Below are 24,820 nucleotides of genomic sequence, written 5' to 3' on the forward strand. Positions count from 1 at the left end.
CATTTTAATTATTTTTTGGTAACTTTAACTATATTTTTATATAGAAAAAGTGTGGTTTACAATTATTGAATCCTCTGTGAAAAATATTCAGAGGTTATACAGCAAAAATTACCGAAATTTTATGCCATCCGTAAGCGTAACCACTAACGAAGTCTTTTGATCATAAGTTTGACAAGATTATTTTGTCGAATTATGTATGTTTTTCCCTTGATTACATTCAGCCCCAACGTTAATCTGTGGGTTGCGGAGCGTTTATTTTTAGGGAATCGAGAAGCTTCAAAGAATTTCGGCAATTTTTTTTTCCCGCCCGACAAGTAATTGGATCGATAGATATTGCGTGGTCGCTAAATTATTTGTTACCAACATGGTAACAAAGGGTAACATAAGGGGTTTGCCTTCTAAAAAAAGTCAAAATAGTTGTTATAAACAATTTACGCAAAGTACTTATGCTATCGAATGTACTGCGGCAAATCGCAGTTTTATTTTTGTTCGGGGATGGCACAAAAAATTACCCCACTGTTAATAATCGGGCAGACGTTTTTCTCATAACAGGCATTAAATTGTTCTACTTAAGCCTTGATTCATTGGAAAGAAAAACTTTATAAAAGTCCAGAGAACAAGGCATGTTAAGTAATAGTAACTAGTACTAATCTCCATGTTTTTCCAACTTTTCGAATAGAAATAGTCTCTTCCATTTTCACGCTAACAAGCCGTAATTAATGTCTGTATTGCGGTCCGAAGCAGCCTTTTTGCTGTCGACCGCTATTGTAGTAAATATCAGTGGCGAAGTGTTGAATAAAACATGTAGCTTCATTCAATCAATACTCATCTAATACGTGTACAACTTAGACCTCCCACGTCTTCCTACGCACTAAACTGGACAATTTATTATGTCCCGCTACAGGATATTAATATTTTTATTGTCAATGGTTGGTAGAAAAAGTCGAATATTCTTTCTCCACCAACTGGAATATTCTAAAAAAATTTAATCCTGAATAGAAATTGATTTTTAATACAAAGTTTAATCCACCTCATTAGAGAGGCTTCATTAAGCGAGATGCTGCATTATCACGTGATATGCAAATTTTACCTTTACTGCTAGATTTATGTCGTAACATTACTACTACTGTAGCCTGCGACTTTTTCTGTTTGAAATTGTAGCCTATGTGTTTCTCCAGAAAGTGTTCTTTATCTATGTCAAATTTTAACGATAACCATGCAGCCATTCTGGAGGTACCATCTAAAAACCATCCAACCAAAATCTGCGTCTTAAACTATTTTATCACTGTTTCGTCAAAGATCACAGGGATGATGATGTGTTTTATGGGGGTTTTGGTCTCAGAAACCAACTGTAAGATTATCAAGGAATAGCCGTGACAGAAACAGTAAAAACTATCTTTACAGACAAACATATGTATATGTGAACAAATGAGCTTTGTTTCCAAAATGAATGGTGAGTGTGTAAAGCTGCCATATGGTCAAAATTTGATGATAAACTATTCGCTTATTAAGTGTCATAGTGTGCATAAATCCGATTACACAAATTGGGAATTTGAATTTTCAATTAAGAACTGTTTACTAACGGATGTGTAAACGGAAATTCTCTCGCCCGCTGCAATTACAGCTGCGATTCGTAAATAGAAGTTCACTGCGTCCACGCGTCGCATCGTGTCGCAACAATCCGCACTTTCATTACGGATATAAACGATATATTACAAATCATTTAAATATTGTGATAATATAATATATTTATGGTAATATTATTTTATTATAAAACAGTAAAACATAACGATGATTATACTCTTGCACACTATACATCCGAACCAAACTAAACTACTTATATCGTTGGTGTTTTGACTAGATTGCGGTCCTACCAAATCTTTTAAATTGATAGTTCAAATACCCGAAGGAAGGAAAAACTCCAAACATATAGTAACAATTAGCTAGGTAGAAAAGATCGGGTAAGGTCAGCGTCGACCTGTTTTTAACAGAAATAACACCATATTATGCCGTTGGTGTCTCATAGCAAGATTTGTGCTCAAATAACTCTGTCCTTCGTGTCATGTTTAAATTTTACAAGCTGGGGATGTAATCAATAAAATACAATGTCTATTTCAATTCCGCATTACAGCGCAAACCAAGTATACCATCGAGAAGTGCAACACTCGGCCCGAAAGATATGTCAATGTAGCCGACGACAGCCGAAGAGTTGTCAACTTGCGAGAAACGAGAACACATATCGGTAAGCTGGGTACTACTAGTCCTTAATGCCCCCTTGATCATTAAGGACTAGTAGAACTACAACAATAATAATAACATGATCATAAGCACGGGCGTAGACTACGCAAAGTCGATTAAAAATTGTCCTCTGTCCAATCAGCACCGCACAATGAGCAAATATATTAAGTTATAAGTCTAAGGACCGGTGGCACATATGAAAAGGTATGTATGTGTTTGTAATAGGAAATTTTAAAATCTATAATTTTGTCTTAAGTAATTTTTTGAAAAAGCTAGCCATTTTGCTGTTATTCCCGAAAAACTCATTTTTATGACCTCTAATCTTTAAAAACCTTAAAACTCGCACCAGTGGACGTCATGTGCATGTTTGCTACAAATTTTCAAATCCATCGGAGAAACATCGTCTATGAGGAAATAAGGGGCAATTATGCGAAAATTGAGTTATCGCCGATAGTCCCATACAAATTATCGAGGAAATATTTCTGACAGCGCCATAAGCGTCGATTAAATTTAACGTTATAATGCATGTTTACAAAGCACAGACAAGCAGAAAAAAATATACTCAAAAACATCAGACCAATATGTCCATGAAAGCCGAGAAATTGTCCACACAGCTCCGGTAACTTTGTACCAATAAAATTGGATACGCATCCTTCCTGTCTGTCTATAAAATCAATCGCTGTGGATGTACGCATAAAAATGTTTAGATAAAACATTCCACAAACAACGGTATTTGGACTTTTAAAATAAACTGCAGTTTACATGTCACTTTTCAGAAATATTCAAATCCATTTCTGTATATGAAAATTCATGGATTTCTAGATTAAAATCATTGTAAAACAAGAATATTTTTTCATTTCTGTTATCTCAGTTTGTTTCTTAGCGTCAACGATTTTTTTTTATTTGTAGCATTGGGATATTTTTTGTAATGACTTTACTTGAAGTTAATTGATGTTTAATGTTTCATTCGTTATATAATTTTAATGATTGTTTAATAAATATTAAACATTTACGTAGGATCTCTTTTATATTTTTTCTTTACTCACTGATGATTAAAATCACACGATAAAATATAACATTTTTAACAACTCTATATATTTATTCGCATGGACGTCCTACGTTGCGTCCAATCTTTCGTATGCATATGCATAAACATTTTGCATATTAAGCGAAACCTACTGGCAATGCCTCAGAACAATAAATAGTATACATGCCTCGAAATTGAGTTTTCTATTTACTTTTAAATATAGTGGTACAAGAATTCGTTAGCTTTCCATAGATATTTAGAATCTATTCTTATTATGCACCTGAACGACCAATCTTGGACCCAAGCACCCCTACCCATCCGTTATGGTGGTTTAGGGATTCGCAAAATTTCTAGTGTTGCTTTACCAGCCTTCCTACCTTCTGTCCATAGTTCAGCTAATCTCATAGGTAAAATTTTTAGGACATTCCATTCAAACTTTAAGATTGCTGGCTTGGAAGAGGCTAGAAATGCTTTTTTAATTGCATGCCAAGGCCAAAATTTTCCAGTTTCTCCAAATACACAGAGGAGCTGGGATGAAATAATTTGTAAATTAACCTACGTAGTTTTTTTGAGTTGTAGTACAGGTCTGGCGCGTGCTAGGCTTTTGGCCGCGGGTACGCATGAGGCTGGTTACTGGATTTACGCGTACCCTTCGCCAAATACAAGAAAATTTCTAGAACCTGACACGCTCCGAATCGCAACCTGTCTACGGCTTGGGGTTCCGGTCTGCGTTCCTCATAAATGTACCTTTGGCAGTGACGTCGACAAGTTAGGACATCACGGATTGTCCTGCCAAAAAAGTGCAGGCCGCTTCTCGAGACATGCCGGACTCAACGATATCATACGTCGATCTCTTGCCACCGTCAACGTTTCAAGTCTACTTGAGCCGACTGATATAGCAAGAGACAATGGCTAGGGACCGGACGGTATGAGTTTGATTCCATGGAAAATTGGTCAGGTGCTGGTATGGGATACAACCTGTTCAGACACGCTGGCCTCTTCCCATCTACATGGAACCAACAAGAGCGGGTGCCGCTTGTGAAGCGGCGGAAAATGCTAAAGCAAGCAAGTACAGAGGTCTAGGCTCGGAATATGATTTTGTCCCATTCAGCGTCGAGACCCTTGGTACGTGGGGTCCTAGCGCACTAAGGCTTTTTAAGGAAATATCAAAAAAGTTAACGGTAAACACACAAAACTGCGAGTAGAGAGAGTAAGAACCCTTTGGGGAATCTTAATTTACCCTCTGTACAATTACATCACGAGCTTATACAAATAGCCAATTTCCGACCTTTTAACCTCTGTGTTAATTTTCCTTATCACTGCGAGTTTAGAAATCGAAAGTTTAAAACATAATACTAATTTATGTTAGAGTTATGTTAGTATTATGTTTACATTAGGTTATACGAGTAATAAACACTCACGTAGAATAGGGTGCATTCTAATTTTCACAATGCTTGATAATACTGTAAACCATAATCAATTTACTTAAAAGTTGTCCTTTTTACCCTAAATCGACAAGAAAGAAATGCTTTAAATTATATGTAACAGGGTTTGCGAACTTTTTCCATCGCTTAAACCGCAATGTCGGAAACGTGGCTATTGGCAAAAAGTACGTAGTTTTAGGACGTAGGGTTCGTACCCCATTTAATGATCTAATAAGACTTCAGGTAAGATTTTTACACATTACACATAGGTAGGGTACATAGGTGTAATTGGAATCCGTAGATGCATTCCGTTTGTCTACGATACCGACGCATAGGCTGGCATGTGTTATGTAATTCAGCAGCGTTGGGGATTAACCTTGACCCGGTGAATGAGAATTTGGGATAAATGTTGCATATGCAGATTACCGCACGGTAGGATTTACTTGTGGTATTCCACCTCTGAAGCAGCATTTATATGAACGTGCGTCTTCAAGCAATACGTATATGTAATCGCTCTTGTTTCTTATTTGTAAGAAGGCGGAGTTATCGAGTCAACTTTTCTTCAGTGGAATAGTGTGAGCCTCTGCACGCATTAGATTTAGTGTTACAAAGAGATGTTAAAATATCGCTTCGACGCCTACATTTTAAACTGAATAAGGATAATAACATTCAATACTTTGCATAAAAATAAAATATACGCAAATAGCTAGGGAGCATCCAACTTCCTTCCTACACTCCGGGAACGAATATAAATCCGATTACCTCCCACACTTCAAAATTCGTAGAGCCGTTTAGGCGATAACACGTTGAGTTACTTTATTTTTTACTTAATTGCTTATTTGTGTTCAAGAATTATGCACTAAATATTAGTACTTGTATTTCAGATGCGGAAAGGAGATATCTTTTACGGATCGTATGACACAATTCTATGATTTTCCACTACAACTAGAAGATTTTCAGGTACTTTTCTTCTCGTTAATTTCTCTTTAAATTAATAATATTAGCATTTTAAATTTAACAAAGGAGATAACTATGAAATAATCCCCGGTAAAAACTTAATATAAATGTTCTCTCATGTAATAAAGGTAGAAAACCTTAGACAGGGGGGTGCTAGTGAGCTATCATAGTTTAGTTTGACACCGCGTCAAATACCTTTGTCAGTATATAATAATAAACTCAACTTGTGTTTATTGATTTACAGAAACAGGAGTTACACGGCTCGCAAGACCAAGTAGCAGTAGCAGGCAGCGAGATAAAACCATTTCTATCCCAGTATACATACTACAGATTGGTGATTTGGGTACATTCACTCGCCCTTTTTTACTAGACTTCAAAAAGAAGATTATTGTCAATTCGTCTGTATTTTTGTAGCATGTTTTACTGAATTACAAAAAAACAAGCTAATGTATATGTTAAAATTAATAAAAAAGCGGACCCATCGGCAAGTAAAACCTTTCGATCGAAAAAAAACGGTGTAACAGAGGCGGAGCTGTGCACACATAAAAATGCGGACAAATTGATAACCTCCTTCTCTTTGAAGTCAGCTAAAAGTCGAAGAAAAACATGATTTTAAACAAATATGCATTTTTTTAATTCTCTCTTCCATTTTACTTAGCGATTTATCTGTTACTTGTCCGATAGTATATTGTCATCCCACTCATTTTTCTAAAAAAGAAAAAATAGAAATAAGGAAATTTTCGGAAATCGTAATTCACGCTTTTTGGATATCGAATTACGTAACGGATTCAGTCGTAATTTGTACTTTTCGTATACTTCACATTTTAAAATGACTTTGTGTTAACATCATAAACATTAATGCTAGTTCTATTCGCATAAATCTAAATTTTCTTTGTGAAACAATCACGACTTAGGCTGAAATTTATAGCCAGTACTTAGACTTTGCTTAGACTTCTCAGAATCAAATTTATAGTAGTTATGGGTTAAGCATATGCTAAGCCAGAGCTAAGACAAATTTTGACAGTGTTTTTATTCGCATATATATTTTTGGTGATTCAAAAATAAATATTGATATTTACAAAATTTTACTTTTTGTAATACATGATTCCTATATAATTAAACTTAATTATTTTATCGAATAGTTGTTTATTTTGAATTTACTATCTATATTATGAGCAAAGCCACGAAATGGCGCTTGTATGGGTTGGTAATCGGTAGAACTGAACAAGATTATTTGACTTGACAATGTAGCTAGCGATTCTGACATACGACGCATTTCTCCTGGATTTTGGCTTAACTGCCTGAACATTTGAAGATTTTATCCTTTTACGTTGACCCTGGCACGATCTTAAGGACTCTCGATACTTTATCATACATTTGGTTTTGGCTTACGAACTAAAAAGGATTTTCCGATGGATAGATTGGATTTCGTCAACAACAAATAACAAATATTGCTTAGAACATCGGCTCGGTGGGTACATATGATAATCAAAGATATCAGACATTGTATACTGAAGAAGACACGTATGTGAATTATGTTTAACGCTCATCAACTCTGTACTAATTTTCTCTTTTCTAATATAGAATGTTTGTGGCGATTTATTGAGCTTAAACTATCTACAACGTGCATCATCATAAACAAAGTTTCAAGAGAATTGGCTCAACTTTAAGCGCAATTTATACGTTTTCCGTCACATCTACAGACTGTAATAAGCAAATTCGAAGAATTTGGTAGTACTACCAACAATACGGCCTGTAAAATATAATTCTTGTTAATACAAATATTTCTTCTTAAATATTCGAAATACGGTTTTTATTTTTTTCCTTTTATCGCTAAAATCCGTGTCCGTAAGCAAAATCGAAGTCCAAGGGAAGTACAAAGTCTTTGGAAACGGAGTGGTCATCAGATAGATCCAGAATATACACAAAAAGGTTCAAAGAACACACGTACTCCATACTAACCATAACAAGTAAACTCCTTCAAATCAAATCATCAAATTTTTCTGCTATATCAATTAATTTTACCATATCATAAAAAATAGTAGTCGAGAAACACGTAAGTTTTCGGCAAATCAACTATTTTGATGACTTAGCATTTGCCAAGCTCGTGCTTGACATTAATAGATATTAATAGACATATGCTTAGCAAATGCTTAGCATATGTCTACCAATGGCAAACTCGTAAGATAAGTCAAAGCAAAGTCTGAGTGACGTCTACAAATTTCAGCCTAAGACTAGCATAACAAAAGTAGTAAAACAACGTGGGAATGTAAGCAATGTTTTGTTGCATTACATGTTCCTGAGGGTTTTGAATAATATGAAGTAAACGACTATTAGTTCATTTTTTAATAATTTAATTTACATTTAATTTAATAATTTTATTTATCTTATTAAATGTTAAAATACTTTATTGTAATAAAATTTTCTTTTAAAATAACTTTCAAACAAATATTTTATTCAAATAGGTATTGATGTTACTTATAATTTATTTAAACAATTAAAACTACAAGGTGTTAAACCAGACCATGGTAATCTAATTAATGTGTTAAACTATGAAAATATGTAAAGAATATTCGCAATAAAAAATAACGCCATCTAGTTAAACGTTGAATTATTAACACTACGCAAACCTTTCTCAGCTTCGCCGCGTTTTTATATCTATGCTTTAAATAACTATCATCAATCTGACGTTGTCCAGTTAATTAAATAAAAAAGTTAATAAAGTCGGACTGGTAAACAGAAAAATATAAAAATAGGAAAGAATAAAAATGTGAATAACTTTTGTAAAATTTGTTTTACGAAACGAACCGTGAGTAAAAGTAGAAACACGGCACACGTACTTTGATAGTTTGTAGCACTCCTTGAAGTGAAGCTACAGACGTCGCTACGTCGATCTCCTACTGCTTGAAACTTTCGCCTTCCAAAAGTTTCAATTGGCAAACGAAAAAGTAGAGTTGGTAAATTTCAGAAGTACTATGTTTCAACTTCAATTAATTTTACAAATGTCAAAAAATAAAAAAAAATATTAAAATACCGCATAAATATAAAACAATATATACAATACTTTAATGTGTTTGTACACAAGTTAATATTTGCATTGTATTAATACTATTGTCATAATAAATATATAGAGCAAACTGCGAGTATGAATAGATGTTTGCAACAATGTTTGTTGAAAAATTAATTGCTGAATTCCAGTTCTTTTAATAGTTTGATGTTATAATCCTGTGGTACGCTCCGAAACTACGATTTGTGCTACGAAAAAATAAACGCATATGTTAAGTTTACTATAATTGTGGAAACATATGGTTAGCTGCGAGCTTCACAATCAGAATTCTTCATTTGCTAACGGTGTTTTAGTTTCTATAACTTATACATGTCTTATCTTTCTAACTCTTTAACTAATTCCTGTGGTAACTTTTAGATGAAATTGATAACGCCCTCGCTTCCGTGGCTGATGCATTATTCACGAACATCCAGTCTATCTAATCCGCCCTCGGATCTGCTAGAAAAATATTCGCAAGCGGTTTTTCAAACTTTTATATTTAATGTTAGATTAAGGTTTCATCATCAGCAGGTTTTCAGATAATTCAGAAATTTTGTTAGTATGTTATGCTAAATTTTTTGTATGTATATTCTAGACTCAAGTTATATAGTGAGATAAGTTTATATACGATACGCAACAATTAAATTAACACATTAGATTGTCTAAAGTTTGTAGTAAAACGTCAGAGAAATAGAAGAAAAAAATTAAATCAAAAATAAATTGTGGGGTGCTAATAAATAAGCTTAATAAATAGGTTATCTTTTATAACTTAACTCAAAAACAAACTACATTTAAATTATGTAATTTTATTTGAATCATCATATTTCTTTAATTTGACCATAAACAACGCCATGACAAAATACATACATGATAACATACATTTTATACAAACTTTTATAATTCATCCGATTTACATTAGCCCCCTCTACATCATAAATATGAAAAAATTACCATGTATACAACAACACATTCGGACGGAAAAATAGAAAATATTTACAGATGTATTACAATGAAAACAAGAATTCGATGAACTAATATTTACACCAGTAAAATAATTTCTCTTTTGTACAATATTATCATTAAATAAGAAATATCATACATCTTACTTAAGCAATTGTCGCATTTAAATGTTTTCCCACTAAATGACTACAAAACATTGTGCATCAAATAGCTAAATACAATTAAAAATAAATGAATTAAAAACTTTAATAAATTCCTATAATTTGTTATAAAACCTAAATTGTCTTGAGTGCTTCAAAACTAATTAAAAAAGCAGAATGGCTAAAGAACAAGTATCTTTGTTGTCGCTTCTAAAGTACCAATATATTAAAAAATAAGCATCCTTACTAAAACGATTACTATAAAAGTTTTATTTCCCAGCTTACTTATTAAATACCACATCAGTCTTAATAATTCACTTTTGTTACTACTTTTTAAATCACTTGAATTTATACTTACCATTATTCAACATCAACAATTTCATAAATATAAAACAACTGTTTCACTCCTTTGAAATAATGTGGAAATTAATTATAATTGTAGTATAGCTTAATTATTCATATTGATGGCTCATGAATCAGAATATTTGATACAGATATTTACTTAATAAATATTCATATTTTATTTTAAACCATAACTAGCATACCAAAAATTGTAAAGTCCATTAAATTATCCCATTGTCCATCATTAATTGAATTATCAAATAACATTGTTCTATGTACCTAAAATCAGTTTAAATGTTGTTAACAAAGTGAAACTTTATATTGTTTTGTTTATCAACTATATGATTTATTATTTACATACTCATTTGAATTTAGGTTTTATGTAAAGTAACGTATGATTATTACAGAGCTTGTAATTCTTAGTGTTAAAATGTTTTTTTAAAATCAAACTATTGAAAAGCGCGGCAAAAGTTTGGCAAAAGTTTGTAGGCATGCGCAGAACAGTTTGTATATAAACGTAACTAAGGTAAACTGTTGTTATGGAAGCTATCATTTTGCGCAGCTGCAACACGTGGTCCCCCCTTCCCTTGCCAATGCAAGTAGTGCTCTATGTATATGAATGCAGCGCGCAGAATCGGCAGTTGCATCGCTGCTCCCGAGGGGAGGGCGTCTACGACCATGCGCTGCACACGTGGTCAAAAGTTTTGACGGTAATAATCTTATTTTTAAGTGATTTTAAGTCAAATCTGCATCTAAGCTGCAGTCAATGCTGCTGCAACGTCTTTCTATAGTAAAATCGAGCAGGTAAGTGCTTATTTGTCAGGCCTTTAGGCAAAGTGAGACTACAAGCCGGCCGACTAACCTAACTTTGTTTGGAGTTTAATATTACAGTTGCGGGTGTATCAAAGTTGTTGGCGCGTTGTATGAAGGCTCGCGACCGCATGGGGCGCCGACTGAGCCCTCAGACGCCCTTTTTGAAACTGAATATCCTGTATTTTTACTACATATAGAAGAATGCTAGATGAGGCTTGTTGCACGGCGTGTGCGGTGCCGCACAGGCGTGCCGTTGTCGCTAACGATCGATCGGGCAACGACCTTACAATGCCAGTATACTCGCTTTGTCGACGCTATCCGCATGATCCTAGAGACGGTAAAATTTGGCATGCGGGCTAAGACAAATCCTGAAGGCGGACCGAATCTGGCTCTACAACGCGTCCTCCTCACCTCTAAGGACTACACATGACCGCGAGCTGCCGTCCCGGATGCCCGCTTCCTACTTTTAGCGCGCAATTTGAAAGTTTCAAACTCATAACTTTTTACGCAACTTTAAAAATATATTAAATTATTAATACATACTAATTATAATTATTATACACATAACATACATTAGTACCAAAGATTTTTGTTGTTTTAAACTATTTGTTAATAAAAATTAATTACATTTTTATTTCAACTTTGTACTTAATATATATTTCACGACTTTTAAAAATAAGTAGAATACAAAAAAATATATATAATAATAAAAAGAAAACTTACGCCGTTTTTTAACTTTGCATAAAATTTTTGCGCGCACACCGCGCTTTATATAATTTATACTCGGGTGTTAATTAAAATCTTTCAATTGACGTAATTGTAGTGTTCGTTACTCCGAATTTTTTAAGTTTTTTTCGGTAATCTTTTAAGTCAAATTAACTATCGACACTTAATTGGAAAATATTTTATAGAAGTAGTTAGTTTTTTTTTGTTATAAAATTACTACTTTCAAGTTAAGTTTGTTTATGTTGTCGGAACAAAGTTCAAGTTGTGAAAATATGGAGCGCGCATGCGACGCGCCGACATCTTGAATTTTTCATGGTCAATCGCTTCTACTCTAGTAAAACTTGTTTCGCAGTTACGAGCGCGGGAAAATTTAAACGTACACAAAGTTTTCTAAAAGTAATATAGATTTATTTGTGGAATATTACAATTTGGTGACGTTAGAATAGACATTTGTAAAAGTTAGTTAGATTTTTTTTTGTTAATAAAAAGTTTTCGAAAATTTTCATATCAACTTAGGTTTTTTAATTGAATCAATTTGATCTTTTAAAAAAAATCTTAACCTCAATATTTTATTTTATAGATTTTTTGTTAGAAATTTGACTACTGAGTTAATGTCATTCAAACGAGATGTTTCCACGGGGATCTAACAAGTTTAAAGGGATATCAAAACTTGTTGCATCTTCAATCAATTATTTTGCAACTAACGACCAGCGCTACCGTAGGAGGTTCGTTATTCCTTACTGGTCTGAATCTATATGATGCGCGATATTTTTGTAGTACTTAGAAATAATTAAAATGGCAAACCGTGCAGCTGCTTTTACTTCATTGATCAAAATATGACGCTTAGGATGACATTGTTTGTTTACTTATTTTCCGACTGCCACAGGATTCTTGTAGATTTATAACTTCGAAGTACAACAATTTGTGTGTTTTGTTTTAACAGGTTTAATAATAGAGGAAAGTGAGGAAATTCGGTACCAATTTGATTCAACACGAGTCAAGGGACTACAAATGCCTCATTTTGCTATTGGCTAACTTTGCGAGAAATATAGGCGTGTGCATAAAAGCTTGCACACAGCGGTCTTAGACCTTGAAAAAACGTACGATAGGGTTCCGAGAAGGGTTTTGTGGTGGCCTTTGAAAGTGAAAGGTGTGCCTGGGAAATACCTGCACCCTATTTGTGCTATGTATTGCCGAGCCAATAAACACATCAGGTACGGTGCTGGCGATAGCGACAGGTTCTGTGTCTCGGTGCTTGGTATGCTTTATGATGATGACATCTTGCTTGTCGAAGAGGATGAATGCGAGGTACAGAGCATATCGAAAAAATGGCGAGATAAATTGTGGAGGTCTTAAACACCAATATGGGATTTTCAAACGTCAGTTCAAGGCGCAACTCCATTTTGACTCTAGTCAAATCGGACCATGCTTATTGTCAAATGAACTGTTGTGTTGACGTAAGTTTGTCAAAAATTTAAGAGCGGTCGTGAGGCATCTCAAAAGTGAATACCTAACGTGAATACCTAACGTGAAACCATGTCTGTATCATCATTATCATCGCTTTCGGACGATGAAAGGCCTAGTGTGTGTTAGCGAAACCCAAAAAAAACTCGACGCTTTTGAAAAGTACCCGGATGCGGAGTTTCGCTCAAGGTTTCCCTTGTCTAAAGAAACTGTACTATATTTGGACTCCGTATTCGACCACCACCGTAAAAGCAGAAACACCGTTGAACGGCTTTTTGGCGTTCTAAAACGAAGGTTTCCTTGCCTTCAAGTGGGGATGAGTTTAAACATAAAAATGTTGCTTTTGTCATCAAGGGGTATTCGGGCAATAGAATCATAAGTATAACAAGTCCACATCAAAAAACAAATTTGATGTGATTATTGATACTGATTTATTTAGACAGGTTGAAATAACCTTAAAGATTTTAAAATATTTTCACTAATAACAATAAAAGCACTGACAAAACAGTTTATACAACCTTTCTTAACAAAGCAAAATATTTTAAGAGTTTTAAATTAGAATTAAAATCAACAAACAATCCTTGAACAAGGATTTTGTATATGTAATTAAACACGAATTTTCTCGAAACCTTCCACTCAAGTGATAATTAAAATAAATTTTGATTGAGGCAGGGAATCTTTAATAAGGACACAACCTCAAAATTAATTTAACATTGTCTGTTTATATAATATTTTGTACTAGCACTGGAAATGTTTAGTATTTATTTTACCTTATACATACAGTGGTGGTCATGTGATTAAGAACAGTTTATAAAAGGTTTTTTTTTTATCAAACTGCCGAGTTTAAGAAATGAAAACATGAAAGTAGTTATTACCACGAAGATCTAATTTTGGCATCGTTGTACGGCGATGTACTTGACATGTTATCCACTATCCGACACTTGCGATTTGGAAAAAATTACTTTTAAAAAATCCCTCTGCACAAAAGGGACAAAAATTGCAAGCCAATTGCAACAAATAGTTGCCTTGGTAACGATGATTCTTTGCCAATGGCGAAGGACTTCGTTGTCATTTGAGCATTTGATTTTTGACATTTGCACGTTTGAACGTTTTTCACAATGTAAACAATAAAATATCGTTTTGTAGTGTAACAAAAATGAAAGGAATTTCATGCAGGTGAAGCCCCCGCACGGGAATAGATAGTAAAAAATTATACTGGAAGAAACATTATTTTTCATGCTTTCGTTGGTTTGACAGATTTCAGCAGAACAGTGTGATTTAATTAATTTTAAATTGTACTCGTACATATTTTAATATAAGAATTAATGATACAGATGACAATTGGCCTCATGTAATATTTTATTACTGGAAATAAAGAGACGAAAATTTACCAAAACAACAAAATAGGATTGCATCCGAACAAAATCGCCTTGTCTATGTCTACTGTAAAATGTACATTGTTAGGCGAAAGCTCGAGAGGCGTAGAATTCTCCACTCGAGAAAATCTTCAAAAGCTTGAACATGAATAAAAATAGATGTTACTCATAGAGGCTTTTAACAATATCACTCTTGAGATAAATGTTGTCTGCATCAAGGGCAACAGCGAAACGGAGACAAAAATAATTAAAATAACATGTTTAAAAAATTACGTAAATTGCAAATCTAATCAATGGAACCGACTGCGTCAGTACTTTGGGCACTTTTTTGTCAGCTCTCATCTACAACAAAAACTAAGTTGTAACTCGTTGCCACATATGTATTACTGAAAAGCCAAAAAATATGTGAGAATGTTCAAGGAATATTACTCTAATAAAATAAGATTGAAAAGCAACATTTATTTTCACAGGTGTTATACTGACTAATTTCTTAAGCACTTTTAGACGAGCACTAAGTGCGAGGAAAAGAAGATTAAAACGTTCTCAAGGAGACCGCCTCCGCTCTCACTTCAAACTCCACAATTGACTTTCCGGCAATAAGCTATTGCGATAATATTGTCTATAAAAATAAATATGACATGTTTTAAGTTATCAAATAAATAGAATAGCAAATAAACAAAGATATTTAACGTATAGACTTTCCAAAGTTAAGTATCAAGTTAGTTAAACAGCTACATAAATAATGTGTAAACCAAGATAGCATACTCGCTTCTCGAATATTTAAAGTACTCTAAGCTCCCAAAGCAACCGAGCTACCAAGTTTGGATGTTTAATTAGATGAAACTCCTTCATTTGGTTTGTATATTCAAAGTTCAATTTCTCAATAACTTATATGAAAGGCATTTCCCGTAACTTTGATGGTTAATATATTTTGCTTACAATTAAATTAAAATTTTCACATAAGCCATATAGAAATATTTATTTTGAAATATCTATTGAATTTGAAATTTATACGTTTCATAATTAAAGTATCAATAAAAAAACAAAGGCCATCACAAAGGACCGATAAGCTAGCAGCTACCTCGGACAAAGAATTAGTTTAGCTATCTAAAGGGGGAACTCTGCCAGTATCTTTGGAACCTTGCCTAAAGGACTTCTTTTAATAATATAATTTAGTAAATTATTCATTTTTAATACTTTATTTTATATCAAGATTTAAGACTTTCATGTAAATTATTCTAATATTCAATCAAAATATATTTAATCTTTGACACGTAGGCTCAGATCACTTGAAATATTTATGTTTAAGCCAGTTTCATTTCCTGACGGCTCAGACCTCCATGTAAAAATTTATCAAGATATTTTTCACATGTGCGCTTCGGATTTTTATTGTCGTTCCCACCATAGTGCCTGTTCAGTATTTAAAAACTTCTAATCAGCGTATGATAGTTTCAAGACGCGGTAGCTAAGGCCGCCATCGGTTGTCGTAGCGACGACTTCGCTAGGTCTCTTCCACTGCAGCGTCCAATTGCAAGCATCCTGTGACGCAACTACTTAACGACGCATGCGTCTTCTTATCAAGACAAGCAGCAGTCATATTTTGACTGACTTTTTATGTTTTTAGTGTACATTTTAATTTACTTCACTGTGTTTTTAATTTTAAATTATTCTTTTTTGTGAATGTATTTTACTGTTATTAACTAAAGAATTAACGAATTAATTAAATACTTCACGGAAGAATTTAACTAATAACGGAGTTAAAGCAAGGTGACGCACCGTCACCAATACTCTTGAACTTGGTCTTCGAGAATGTCATAAGACAAGTGGTAGCACCGGAAGGAGGAATTCCGTTAAACGGCCTGCATACGGTGATGGGCTACACGGATGACCTAGCTTAATTAGGAGCAGCAAAGGAAGAGGTAATGAGTGTAACAGAAGTGTTGGAAAGGGAAGCTAAGAGAGTTGGACTAAGGATTAATCACAATACAGAACTTCAAAAATACCTAGAGAAGACCTCAAAATTGCTAACATTACCTACAAAAGTTTAACTAAGCCCCCAGGGGGCTACACATGGCGCATTCACTCCGAAGAGATTCCATAACGAACTTCAAAAATGTGTTGATAATAACTTTAGATAAGTCACGTGGTCTATAGTTAGCACATCGAAAGTAGCTAGACAATTAACATATTATTCTATTCCGTTAAACGAATCGACAATTAAGCGAACGTATATGTCTAACAATATCGAACAATGCGTAGACAAGTTCCACATTTCAACAGGCCACATAGCTAGTAACCGATCATTATAATAGAAAGTAGAAACCGCTTAAGAAAACGAAACAATGTCGTAATTTGTGCGACTAACTAAAATATTTTCACAATCAAAAACCAAGACATGGCTATTCTTGACAAAACCCGAACTGAAAGGTTTATTAACACTACACAGTTTTCATGTACTTTTCAAGTATTCAGTAGCACCTATAAAGACGACTAAAAGGAGGTTTACAATGTAGAGGTACCGGCAAGAAAGCCACCTCTCGCCAGCAGCGGCTCCAATTTGAATCACAATTTTGATAAAATTATCTTTAATTCATCGGATAAAGGCAGATTGAGTTTGTGGAGACCAGAAAATACACGATACTTGGATAATCATCCGAGTGGTCATATTACGATTGGATTCTGGGAAAGGATGTACAAAAATGGTGAGCTTGTAGAAATAAATGGACGACTGAATTCAATGAATTACAGGGAACTTCTTGAAGACATTTTTTTTATAACTGCTAAAGTATTAATTATCATAATTGTTGGAAATACTCTTTGGTAATGTTGATATTTTCTTTTTTTGTAATCATAAATCATAAATCTAAATTACAATAAGAATGAACACATAACGTTCATTCAAAACAACAGCTCAGGGTATAATGCTCGTACTGTACAAGCGTGGATAATGAACAGAGAGAGCTCTCTTTAATCAAACTACCACCAAAAAGTCCAGATCTCAATCCAATAGAGAATTTATGTTGAGCTTCTCAGCCGGCTCAAAATGGTAATTAGACCGATACTAATGTACGGCTGTGAAGCCTAGACACTACCACAAAGGAAAAAGGAAAGCTTTTGATCAGTTAGTAACTGTTGTAAATACAGTCCGTGACCCAATCTTGTGATGGTAAATCGAACGCTGCCCATACATGTGCACAGTGCAACAAGTAATTAAAACTTTGAAAAAACGGACAACATACACACTACAAAAACACACAGGAAATGTATTAACAAAACAAGTTCACCTTTAGACATCCATCCCAATATTCAAAGCACGCTTACTTATAAAGCCAACGATCCAACTCCTTTCCACACATATCATAGCCATTTGGAAAATAGTATTAATTCATTAATCATTAGCTCTACACACAATCATAGTTGATGTGACAATCAATTGTACCTCAAGACTGGCAGAACCTATATTCATTTTGATACATTTTGAACCGAAATTATTCTAGGCACAAAAGATTGAGAATAATTCTGCTGTAAGCTTCTTGACTGCTCCCGCACCAATGATCAAACATGATGCCCCTCGTAATCTCAACAAACTCATCTGTTGCCGATACAAACGGACCTTTTTAGACTTTTTTTTATTTAGAATGTCTTATGTTTTTCTTTTTCTTTTTTACGTTTCCAAAATATCAGTTGTAAATAAATCTTCCGATAGTGGGTGCTAATATTTTAACTTCATTTTTAATTTTTATATTTTAATTTTCCAAATTTTTCCTTAACTCTACCGCTCGTTTCTTTCCTCTGTAATATTTTCCGGCGGCATATTTCATCGAAAACAAAATCTTTGACGATGATCTCAAAGGTGCCGGCTCGCCTTATGTTCTCCAACGACGTGATATCATCAGATACCTCTACCACCCCTCAGGCCTTACTAATAAAACATGCAAATTGACTTATACAAGTATATTGAAATGCGAGCGGTCGCAAAACCGGTGCAGCTGCGGCGACAGCCGAAACCAAGAAAAGACGTAAATATGCGGCCTTGGGAGACTCGTATATATATGCGCCTTTTGACGTGGAGACCTTGGGGCCTTGGGGTGCGGAAGGCCGTCAGCTGTTCAAGGATATTTCCGCACGTCTCATCGACGCCTCAGAGGATCCAAGGGCTTGCGCGCATTTTGGACAAAGGTAGAGCTTGGTCATTTAACGGGGAAATGATTTGAGGTCGATTTTTTACATTATCTAGTTTTATTTTTAGTTTGGTATAAGTATCTAGTTTATTTAGTTTCGAAATTTTTAGTTTTTTTCACAACTTTTTATTTCTTTAGAAACATTAGTGAACAATTATAAAGCAATTAGTATATTGAATTACAATTGATTAATTAATTTAGGTCTATTAAACATTAAAGGATATATGTTTAAAAACATCTGCCAGCGAACAGGGATATTATTAATTTTACAAGCATTCTTGGACTGGACTGGACTGACAAGGAAATATATATGTTTAGCAGGAGTCATTGCATTCTTGCGTAGTCAAATCGATTCGACTTGAAAAATTCTAAAAATTGAAACGTCATTCGATTTATTCTTAATTTTAAATTTTCAAATATAAAATTAATTTAAATATAGTATCGGAGCGACAAAGTATAATATTCCCTAATCGGAGTGCCGGCAAGTCTTATAAAGTGCACTGCATCGATCCGTATCCAATTTAACTCTCAACCATTGTAAACGATTCGTTAGTAAAATGATACGGCCAATGGGCTATCGGAGAAAGCAATTATTTTTCGAAGCGACTGTCATTTAACTGGGATTGTTAGGAAGCGTGCACAAAGGCGTTTCATTTGTAAGATACAAATGTAAAATGATAAGAAGAATCAAATTACACCTATTAAATAAACATTTCAACATCAGTTTACAATTAAATTATAAACACTGATTTTGAAATGCTTATCACTTAATTGTAAACGCTAAACACTTGAATTAAGGGCCCGATTCAAAGTTATCCTAGAAACCGCACGCATCGCGAGAAGGTTCCTGTCTCTGCAGCCCTGACCACTGGTTGTTTGAGTCATGGGATTCCGCACCCGGTGGTGTTCTGTTTTGTATTTTTTTTTGGATATGAAATGTATTATATTAAAAATATGATAAATAAATGTATATGGAGGTTAGTAAATGAATAAGTTAGATAAACAAATGAGTACGATAAAAGAAACCCATACACATATTAATAGAATAAAAAAAAAAACTACCTCATATCAGTGGGGAAAAATAAACATGAGATGACGCTCTCAATTTAGAGGGTAGAGAGAGGGATTACGAGATCGATTGTATTCCCTCTAAGCTCTCTGTTATACATTAAGTGTGCTCTTAGTCAGGAGCACTCACGATATTGCATTTTATCTGTACGCAGAAATCTTTTTTATGTTATAATAATAAATAATACTCGTAGTACATAATTTTGTTTTAGCTTACATTTCGGGAACATGTAAAATTTTTAATTTATTGTAAAGACGCGAAATAGGTTTTGTATAAAATAATTTATTAATTTCCAAATATTAATACAAACAATACCTAACTAATTTGAACGATCACTCGTCAATATATATTATTAGAGGAGGCTTTAATTTTAAGTACATTTAATGAGAGAAAGCTGTACTAAGGGGATTTTTAAGTAACCACTATAGACTGACAAGACTCTAAATGCCACTAAAATATATAATAGTCAGTACTGAGTACCGCGTTCAAACGAACCCCCTTATCTCCACCCCTTTAACGCTCGCAATATATTTCTACAATATGTAGATAAGACCCCATAGTTCCCAAGGGCGTTTAAAGATCGATAGACGCTACTGGCATGTAACGGCGTTAAGTGTCAAGACATTATTGCACGAGAGAATGGAGGGAATTGAACCTTATACGAAAAGAGTTAGAGACCAGTTTTAAAAAGGTAATGTTAGATGAAATGTGCCCAATAAACATTTTAAATCTTAATTCATGGCACTGACAGCGAACTATTTCGGTTCATAATTCAATATTATTTTAAATACTCTTTTATTGCAATTTCATCCATTAATGTTACCAGAAAACTGCGTTGGTTTCTAAGCAAGCGACAAATATTCAATATAGATAATAATTGAATCAATCAATTAATCGTGTACAGCATAGCTTACAAATTGTTATATAATACTATTGAACCAACGGTCGGTTTAATTATTATCAAACTACACCTTGTTAATTAACGCCATTCGACTCGATAGCAATTAAGCATATAATAGTTTATTAATTATTATCGACGGCTACAGATTAAATCAACAAGACATTCTATTCAACTAGAGATATACCAATTAAAAGCTGTACGGCGCAAGCGTAGGTTTTGGAGGCGAATGCGAAAAGGTCCATCCTTACAACAACCGATTTTCACCTTATGGAACAAACGTATCCAAAAATACTAGTAGTCTTAGTGGTATACCTTTGATAAAAATCAATAAAGATGGTCGTGTTCACTATAATACAGAGGTTCATCCGAAAATTGGCATTGCAAAACTTTTGTGATAGGGCGTTAGAATACAATGCAAAGTGTGCCGCGGTCAGTGAAAATTTGACCGCTTGGGGCATTCAAAGCTGAAATAACCGATAGCTATGCCCGAGCCATCAATATCCGACATCACTTAACCTCTCCAATATTGGACCCATTTCAATCTCGTATGAAGCCGCGATCGATTTTAACAGCAGTAACTACGCTTCGCAGTGAAAATACTTTGAATATTAGAATTTTTCTTTATCGCTTACAAAAAAGATTTTATAATTGCGCGTTTATTTTAACTACTTCAAAATGAATGCAGATTTTCTTGCATTGAGAAAAAAACTAAAACATTGGCGTTAGAGGCTATTCACATATTAAATAATTAGTTTTAAAGGCGAAAAAGGAAGATAAACAACATCTAATTTGATGAATGCGGAAGGAAATCTCATTAGTACTGATTTCTCAGCCAGTGTACTATTGCAGAAACTGTAAGATTAGAAATGAAAATTAATTAAATCCTGGAAATCCCTGTTTATTGAAATACAGTGTTGCCGATACAAACGGAACATTTTAGACCTTTTTAACTTTTATTTTCAAACTCAGAATGTTTCACATTTTCTCTTCCTTTTTATAATACAAAAATATAGTTGTAAATAAATCTTCCAACACTGTATCCTAGTCCTTGTCTTTTCCTTCGTTTTATATCTTTTCATTTTCATTTTTAACTTCATTATCTTATTTTCCAAATTTTACCTAAATTCTACCGCTCGTTTCCTTCCTCTTGTAACTGTACTTTCCGTTGTCTTTAAAATTATTATTCTTTATACCAATGTTTGACATATTTCATTTTATAATAATACGCGGTGCATTCAATCAGATAGAAGTGTGGGACCACCGATAGAATATCATATCATATTCTATACCGATAAAATGATAAACAAGTAGTCCCTGGATTTATAGATTTACTTCCAGATTATGTTCTACATCTGAGCCAAATTCTATCGAAATCCGTTATGCAGTTTTGGAAATACGTAGTAACGAGCATCCATATGTTTTCGTATCCGTTGTATTATTAGAATAGCCGCATCTAAAGGGCGCGGTCAGTTATAAATTTCATCTAATTTCCATTGTGTTCCTTCCAATATTTATTTTAAGACAAAACGTTTATTGAAGCTTTGTTTTATTGTTGCATTGAAAAATAATAGTTATTGTTAAATTTATAAATGAAAATCAGGCAGAAAGTAGAAATTATTTGAAGTAAATATTGATATTAAAATATTGTTTCCGATCAAAGTGAAGATTCCCCGAACAAGAATGGAACAAAAGCTTTTGTTAAGAAATGAACGCTTTTGTGGAATAATAATTTAGCTGGCAATAAACTCTGATACTGTTTCGTTGTTTTTATTTTATTCCCTGTAGTATTTATAGGTATAAAGTCTGGTACCTGTTTGACTTTGGAAGTAAAAAAAAATAGTAATGTGATTGATGATTGATTAAAAATAAATGCGGATATCAACAATTACATAATAAAAAGCTGAGGAAGGTTAATAACGAATATTCCTTATCAAGGGGCCCTTTTTCCTACGGAGGGTTGGTACGGTATGCACTACTCCATACATCTCAGCGGAACTATCAACGGAGAAAATACATTGAATGATATAAATGTAATTATTACTATCGACTTTATTAATTAGCATAAAGTAAAAAGTAGTAGTAATATTTATTAAAGCGCTTTTTCCTTTACTCTAGTATAAAACTAACGAGGCTTTACGCTAAAAAGCTGTATTGCGTTAATACATCAAAAAGCCGCTTAAAAAGATTAAAGCGTTAGAAATTATTTCTAGCTATTTAAATTGCAAAGAAAACTACCTCGTGGCTTCCTTACTTCGTATCTTAGTGTCTACTTTTTAACTTGACTTTAATTGGAGAAAATTAAAATTTATAGTTTTAATTTATGAAGCTATGCTGCCAGGCAGTCTTATATTTAATAATTCTTTTCATTAAAAAATAATAGCTTTTATAAGAAAAAGTAAGGTGGAATATTCCCTCTATTTTATAAAATAATTACAGAATGAGATCGTCGTTATACACCCACGGTGGTCTTGTTACAGCTTGCCAGCGCTAAATAATGGCAATATTAATTACCGTAACCTACTTTCTACACTTTGTGTTACACTTTTAAGTCTTCGTGTTGAGACCTTCAAATACTAGCTGTCGCCAACGAATCCGCGTGGGATAAAATAATAAAGTGTTCGCTTCTAAAATTTTAGTAAGAAAAACATGAAAAATACACGCAGCTGATAGATAATCTAGGTTGACGAAATGTGTAATTTAATATAAATAATACATATTTTAGTTAAGGTTTTTTTTTTAATTTTATTTTATATTATTTATTTTTATTATATTTTATATGATTTAAGAGTTTATGTATTCATAGAAATAAGGATGTAAATAAAAATATCTCAATAATACATGACAAGTAATGTACACAAAAAATCATACTTTAATAATACTAATTGCAATAATCAATCATGTTTAATTAAAGGGTTCAATCGAGTTAATGATGCAATCTCAAACAGCGGCAATACAATATATTAGGCACATATCAATATTGTTCGCTACTAATTGCCTAATGGAGGACCTAAAGCGGAACGTGATAATTATATTTTAGAGACATGTCTATAATGCATTATAGCTTGACTAATTACTATGACTGTTATGACTTCCAAAGAACAAACATATATTTAGTATTGACTAGATCGAAAACTAAAAATTTCGCCACAATATAGCTGGCATTTAAAAAATCAAGTTTTCCTTATAAAGGATATTTTTCTGGGGTACTTTTTTTACAAATTTACTGTCAACAATTATAATATAATCTAAATGAACCGTATTCATTTTTTTACATTTTCATATATGACGTGTGGAGAAATTTTTTCCAACTTAATATTTAAAAATCCAGCAAATAGAAAAAATGACATCATAAATATCATTAGATTTATTGGGTGTCTCCTTAGACTTTTGTGTTGTTGGCTATACAAAAAGCGTTAGATAAAATATATGGAAATAAAATCGCTCAACACTTAAAAGGCTATGTATTACCCTTAAAAACTTAATACTTTAAGAGCCACCTGATGGCCACGAGGGGTTTTTCATATTTTAAGAGTATCGCTAAGTGCCGGAGTACTCGTATATCAGTTGTGAAACTTTTAAGTGACGAAAATAGAGGATAATGTACTGTAATAAATTTCTGTCTAAATAATACTTCTTTATACTAATAAAAAAATATTTAACATTCATTTTTTAATATTTTTAATACATTTAGTGGTTTTAAATTTGCAATAAAAACCATTACTCGGCACCCGGCAAGGCAGCGTCTGAACGTTGCACCTCCGAGAATAATTCGCTTAGGACGGTAAACATTTTACCACCGTCGACTCCTGACGCTATGAAGTGCCGCTTCAATTTACCCTGTCCTCGTTTTCGTTTAACCTAATTCTCTCGTTTAAAACTATTTCAAACGTTTTATTGATTAGTTCAGCTGCTTTAATATATTTCTACAATTTTATATGAAAATGTGTGATTTACGCGGTAGATGTGCGCGGTGAGAACTTACAAATAGGAGTGCAGCACCCAGCACTGTAATGTATGCAGAAAATATTCGACACATATTGCCAGTAGTAACAAAGTAAACCAACTGAACAGACAAATGCTTCATTGCAAGAAACCTCTGGTCGTTTGATGCCAAACAGGTGAAGCCGGGGCGGGTCGCTAGTTAATCTATAAATTA

The 24,820-nt window shown here is 33.5% G+C and overlaps 2 protein-coding genes across 11 annotated transcripts in view; one reads left to right on the forward strand and one right to left on the reverse strand.

Annotated features, from left to right (window-relative positions):
• Positions 1-24,820, reverse strand: part of LOC106113711 (coiled-coil domain-containing protein AGAP005037) — a 148,708-nt gene that overhangs the window by 85,842 nt on the left and 38,046 nt on the right. The window lies entirely within an intron of this gene.
• On the forward strand, positions 1,888-7,968 carry LOC106113716 (uncharacterized). Its single transcript, XM_013306587.1, has 3 exons — positions 1,888-2,242; positions 5,574-5,649; positions 5,891-7,968. The coding sequence occupies exons 1-3, from the start codon at positions 2,106-2,108 to the stop codon at positions 6,014-6,016; spliced, it is 339 nt and encodes a 112-aa protein (XP_013162041.1). The 5' UTR covers positions 1,888-2,105; the 3' UTR covers positions 6,017-7,968.

The sequence above is a fragment of the Papilio xuthus genome, unplaced genomic scaffold (assembly GCF_000836235.2).
Source record: "Papilio xuthus unplaced genomic scaffold, Pxut_1.1 DF828177.1, whole genome shotgun sequence".
In the NCBI taxonomy this organism is placed as follows: domain Eukaryota; kingdom Metazoa; phylum Arthropoda; class Insecta; order Lepidoptera; family Papilionidae; genus Papilio; species Papilio xuthus.

What these genes read in the sequence shown, in the direction of transcription:
- LOC106113716 (XM_013306587.1), top strand. Translation starts at nt 2,106, where the DNA reads ATGTCTATTTCAATTCCGCATTACAGCGCAAACCAAGTATACCATCGA. An exon ending in AGAAACGAGAACACATATCG is followed by an intron (nt 2,243 to 5,573) that starts GTAAGCTGGGTA and finishes CTTGTATTTCAG; the next exon opens with ATGCGGAAAGGAGATATCTT. An exon ending in TACAACTAGAAGATTTTCAG is followed by an intron (nt 5,650 to 5,890) that starts GTACTTTTCTTC and finishes ATTGATTTACAG; the next exon opens with AAACAGGAGTTACACGGCTC.